Below are 4,731 nucleotides of genomic sequence, written 5' to 3'. Positions count from 1 at the left end.
TCTCTCTCTCTCTCTCTCTCTCTCTTGCTCTCTCTCTCTCCCTCTTTCTCTCTCTCTCTCTCGCCAGCCGGAGAGCCTGGGTCGTCGGGACGCCGGGGGTGGTTAATGTTTCCCTGACTCCATCTATCTAGGTCTTTCTCGGTCGCCTTCTAACCTTGTTGCCTTCAAATATTTTGATGTAGGCACTACATCTACTGACTAAAAGTTTAAATAGAAAAGATTAGATTCCGCTTAATTGATTCCCTTGGGAAATTTATTTGACCATGATCCATTGACCCTGGCTGTATGGGTCGACCCGAGTTGAGAAGGATACAACATCCAGGTAGCCGACGAAAACCATTCCCAGACGGGAATTGAACTCAGGTCTTCTGCGAACGGCGGCGAAGTCCCGATGTGTTTGTGTGTCGGTACGTTTGTTAGCGCTTAGGCTAGATATTATAAATCCTTGGACAAGTGAGAGCTTAGATTCTGCTAGGCCCAGTTGGAGAATGAGCCATCGGCCCAGCCGGAGCTGAAACCAAAAAAAATTTTGAGTTCTTATTCAATTCTAATGTCGTATTCGTAATCAGTGCCTCAAAATTGGCAAAGTCTACGGGTAAACCACCTGGTTTAAATGAATATTAACAATGTTACCAATTTTCCTTTAAAACCCATTCATTTTTTATTCCCGTCTTGGGTTCATTGACCTCGACTATTTATAGCTCTGTACCGAGGACACAGCATTGGGACACAGTGTGTGGAATAATACGACCAGTAGGTCAACAGACTAGACGTGTCTTGTCCGAACTGGTGGACACACAAGACGGAAACGACCCGACCGATTTTCTTTCTCCCGGCAAAAGATCGGGTCGTGTCCGTCTCAGTGGACACGTATGGTAACACACAGTGTTCAACAATTATTATTTCGTAAGTGAACGGCAGTCATAATTTTTGGTACATGATATGTGTCCAAAAATCGTGTAGTAGAGGATCTTTGTGTATAGATCTACTATAGTCTAGGCCTATAGTTAGCAGTCTTGATACTGGCTGCCCATTGGCACGATCGATCCAGTTCAGTTTGGTTTGGTAGCCAGATTGAGGGCGCAAAGCGGCTATCATGGCTCAAACCGATCGCCAAAAGCGTCTATCATGACACAAACCGATCGCCAGACCCCCATTGGGGGATCGGCAAACCGATCGCCCAAGTCGTCACCTGAAATCAAACGCGTTTGTTTTTGAGGCAACGATTCGGGCAACCAGTTTGTGCCACGATAGCCGCTTTGCACCCTCAAGCTGGCTACCAAACCCAACCGATTCGAACCATTCGTGTCAATGGGCACTGGGCTAGACGGTCAGAGAAGTTAGTACACAATGTAACAGTATTAGAAAGTATAGGCACTGGGTATTAGACTGTCCCCGTGGTTTTTATGCACCCCGCATAATTTAGCAAAATTTGATCATTTTTTGTATAATTTCTGATTATTTTCCTTTATTGCTCTTTGTTAGAATTAACAGAATCGCATAATTTCACCTTTTTGGGCCCAGGTTGCCTAATTTCAGCATTTGTCTTGCATATAACGACGGGGGCAGATTAGATTATCAACTTGTGACAGATTTCGTCGATGCAACCTTGTCTTCGTAGACATCTTTCCGGACTTTTTCGGAACTTTTTTCATCAAACGGACCGGCGTCTGTGGTGTAGCGGTTAGGTGCTTCGCTGTCGCATGCAGGAGCCCAAGTTCGACTACCGAGGGACAATAAAATATTACGACCAAAATATTATCATCAAATTTCTCGGTCTTTTATCTGCTGGGATGTTGAATCTCTTGCAGCCCGAGTTGGCCCAGACAGTCAGGGTCTAAAGCCTGTCTCCTGAATTAATGATGTCTAAATTATGTCGATAGTGGCGTAAAAACACCTACGTTTAATTTTTAAAAATTAAATATATCAAACTAATAATGTTGGGGTTTTTTTCGCCCCTACCCCTCTTCCCCCGTTCTGTTCTTCATTCAGTTATCATAGGCACAGCCGGGGGAGCAAATTTTGTAGGCAGAAGCTCCGAGGATCTCGCCTCTACACGGATCGGCTGGTCGGCCATCTTGTTTTTCGTGAGCCCCGCCCTGCTGACAACCGGGGCGATCCTTCAGCTGCTCAGCTCCAAGCCATCCTCTGTTAATGATGAGAGTAGTGTGCTGTTGTATTCTGCTTCAGTCAGACTAGACACTGGTCCCTGAAATGTTGCCCAAAGGTCAAATGCATGATGAGATCGGATCGGATGGGGTTCGGTCCAATAATGGCTATGGCAGTGCACACTCTGAAGTTTCAGTCAGCAGACCCAGACAGCTGCTTTGTCTCATCAAATTAAACCGGAAGACGACTGGTGTTTCTCGTATTCCGCGTGCAAACCAAGGAGTTTAAAAGTAAGTTCTAAACTCCTTGGTGCAAACAAAAGTTCTGACCTTGACCCCGCAATGTCCTGACACGAACTAGCCTTGTGATTGGCTGTCAGTCAATTTCCATCCAATTAACACGGTCATAAGCCTGCTTGGGAAAGCAAGCATGTTGTTTGGGCTCGGAGGAATTGATAAAATCGTGGGATTTTCAAATTGTCTTTGTTTTGATTTTTTTTCCTTTTTTGTTGTTGTTGTTTTTATCTTTATTTGCATCTGGGTTGGGTCTGGGTTTTTTGGGTTCGTTGTTTTTGTTTTTTGGGGGTTTTTTGTTTTGTTTTGTTTTGTTGCTTTCTTTGTTTGTTTTTTTTTTTGTTGTTGTGGTTTTTTATTGTTTTGTTTTGTTTTTGTTTTTTTTGTGTTTTTTTTTTGGGGGGGGGGTCCCAATGTCACTTTTTGTTTCTTCATGATGGAAGATCTGGCCGCCCTCTACTGTTTCAACAAACAATATTATTTATTATGCCCTATCTGAGTCGGGAGAGGCAAGAGACTATAAGAAGTGTTGATCTCTGGTTACAAGTATGATCAGATTGAGACAGCTCAGCAAACAGCATTGGCCAGTGCACTCTAAATTAAACAGACCCCAACTTTGCCTTATCAAATCTGACCAAGAGCCACGAAGTTCGTTAGGACATAGCGCATTCCGTGTGCAAACAAATTTATATGTTCAAGAATTTTAATGCGACTCGTAACAGCTCTCTAGTTAGCACTGAAGGTCTGTTTTCATCAAATCTACCCAAACGCAACCTAAAAAACCCCACCTGAAACTGGAGTGTTTTGGGTACGTAACGAAGAGACAGTGGACTACTTAAAACTGTTCTGTCATGAAAAGTGGGTAGAAGGCGAGACAGAGGACGACCAAGACCCCAATGGATAAATGATAGAAAAGATATGATATCTAAAAAATGAAGAATGCCCCGAGAAGGCCTAGCACAGGGCAGATTAGCTTTTAATCAATGCCCGTGTACCCCATCCTTGGGACCATGGCTAACAACAACAGTTACTCGAATACACCACGATGCACTCTTGTTAGGCGAGCGATTGATGCAATTAACCGAAGTCGAAAAGAGTATCGTGATACTCGAAGAAATTAATATTATGCAACTGTAATTTGTAATCGAGATCTCTATATTGTATTATGTCACAGCATGTATGTTATCGGAAAAGGCAGCTAATACTGATACCGGGATAAATGAAATGATATTATTAGACCTATATCACGAGAAGATATTTTTTAAAGTGTTTTACAGCGCTCGCAACTGCATAAGGTCGTACGAGCACGCAGGACACACACCAAACATTTTCAGTGGTAGGAAATTTTGAATTTTGCCGGGATGGAGGCCAAAGCCTAAAGATCGATTTTGGACCACCAAGGGATCTTTAACGTGCGAAACTTGCACACTGGACCTCCGAGAAGGCGAGGTGTAGATCTTTCCTACCAGAAGATCAGTGGTGTGGCTGAAAGACAGCAGTAAGAAGGAGCCAAGGAGTAGCAGCAGAAAGGCTGCAGAAAGAGTCGGGAGCTCAGTGGAGGGGGGGCAAAGAGTTGAGGGGGTGGGGGGGAAAAGTGGAGACGAAAGCAGACGACAGAATATTGCAAGAGAGAAGGAAAGAATGTGGAAGTAGACAATTCTAGAGAAGAAAATGTTTCCATCGCTACCCGGAATCAAACCTGGGACCTTTGAATGAGAGGCGAACACCTCAACCTCTGGGCCACAAAAGCCCCCAGAAAATAGTATGACATTTCATAGTAGGCTATGATGTACATGCATTCAACTCCTGTTTTCACTAAATACATTCTGTTCCTTTATAGCTGACAGAAGCAGTGGGTACTGAGATATGTGGCCTATACTAAAAGATTGTGAGAGGAAGGGTTTTGGGGTTTTATTAATTGATGTTTTGCTGATGTAATTAGTTCTTCCTTGTATGTTTGAAATTTAATGGTTTTCTAGTTTACATGATCAGTTGCTTTATTGTGCATGCCCCCGCGCGGTGTATGTACGCGTGTGTGAGTGTGTGCGTGTGTGTGTGTGTGTGTGTGTGTTTATGCGTACATGTTTGTGTGTGTTAAAATAATTTAATGTGTGTGAAAGAATAAGGAGGGCCAACAAAATGGAGGGACAAAAAGACAGAATCTGATGACTGCCTTCCACAACAAGCACTGTGAAAGTGAAAGTATCCAGATTGCATTGACTTTCCAAGAAAACCCATGACTCATATAGTCACAGTGCACTAATGATTGTGTGTTTGAAGGGGGGTGGGGGTGTGAGTGTGTGTGAGTGTATGTGTGTGTGTGTGTGTG

At 43.5% G+C, this 4,731-nt stretch overlaps 1 protein-coding gene across 1 annotated transcript in view; it reads left to right on the top strand.

Annotated features, from left to right (window-relative positions):
* Positions 1–2,585, top strand: part of LOC101864083 — a gene marked incomplete in the record, with an annotated part of 9,324 nt that extends 6,739 nt beyond the window's left edge. The window contains 1 exon segment of the mRNA XM_013086067.2: positions 1,993–2,585. Within this exon segment, the coding sequence (XP_012941521.1) occupies positions 1,993–2,213 (221 nt within the window).
* Positions 2,586–4,731: the final 2,146 nt, after the last annotated feature.

The sequence above is a fragment of the Aplysia californica genome, unplaced genomic scaffold, assembly GCF_000002075.1.
Source record: "Aplysia californica isolate F4 #8 unplaced genomic scaffold, AplCal3.0 scaffold00432, whole genome shotgun sequence".
Lineage (NCBI taxonomy): Eukaryota > Metazoa > Mollusca > Gastropoda > Aplysiida > Aplysiidae > Aplysia > Aplysia californica.
The sequence above is the reverse complement of the archived record's forward strand: the minus strand, read 5'-3'. Positions and strand labels throughout refer to the sequence as shown.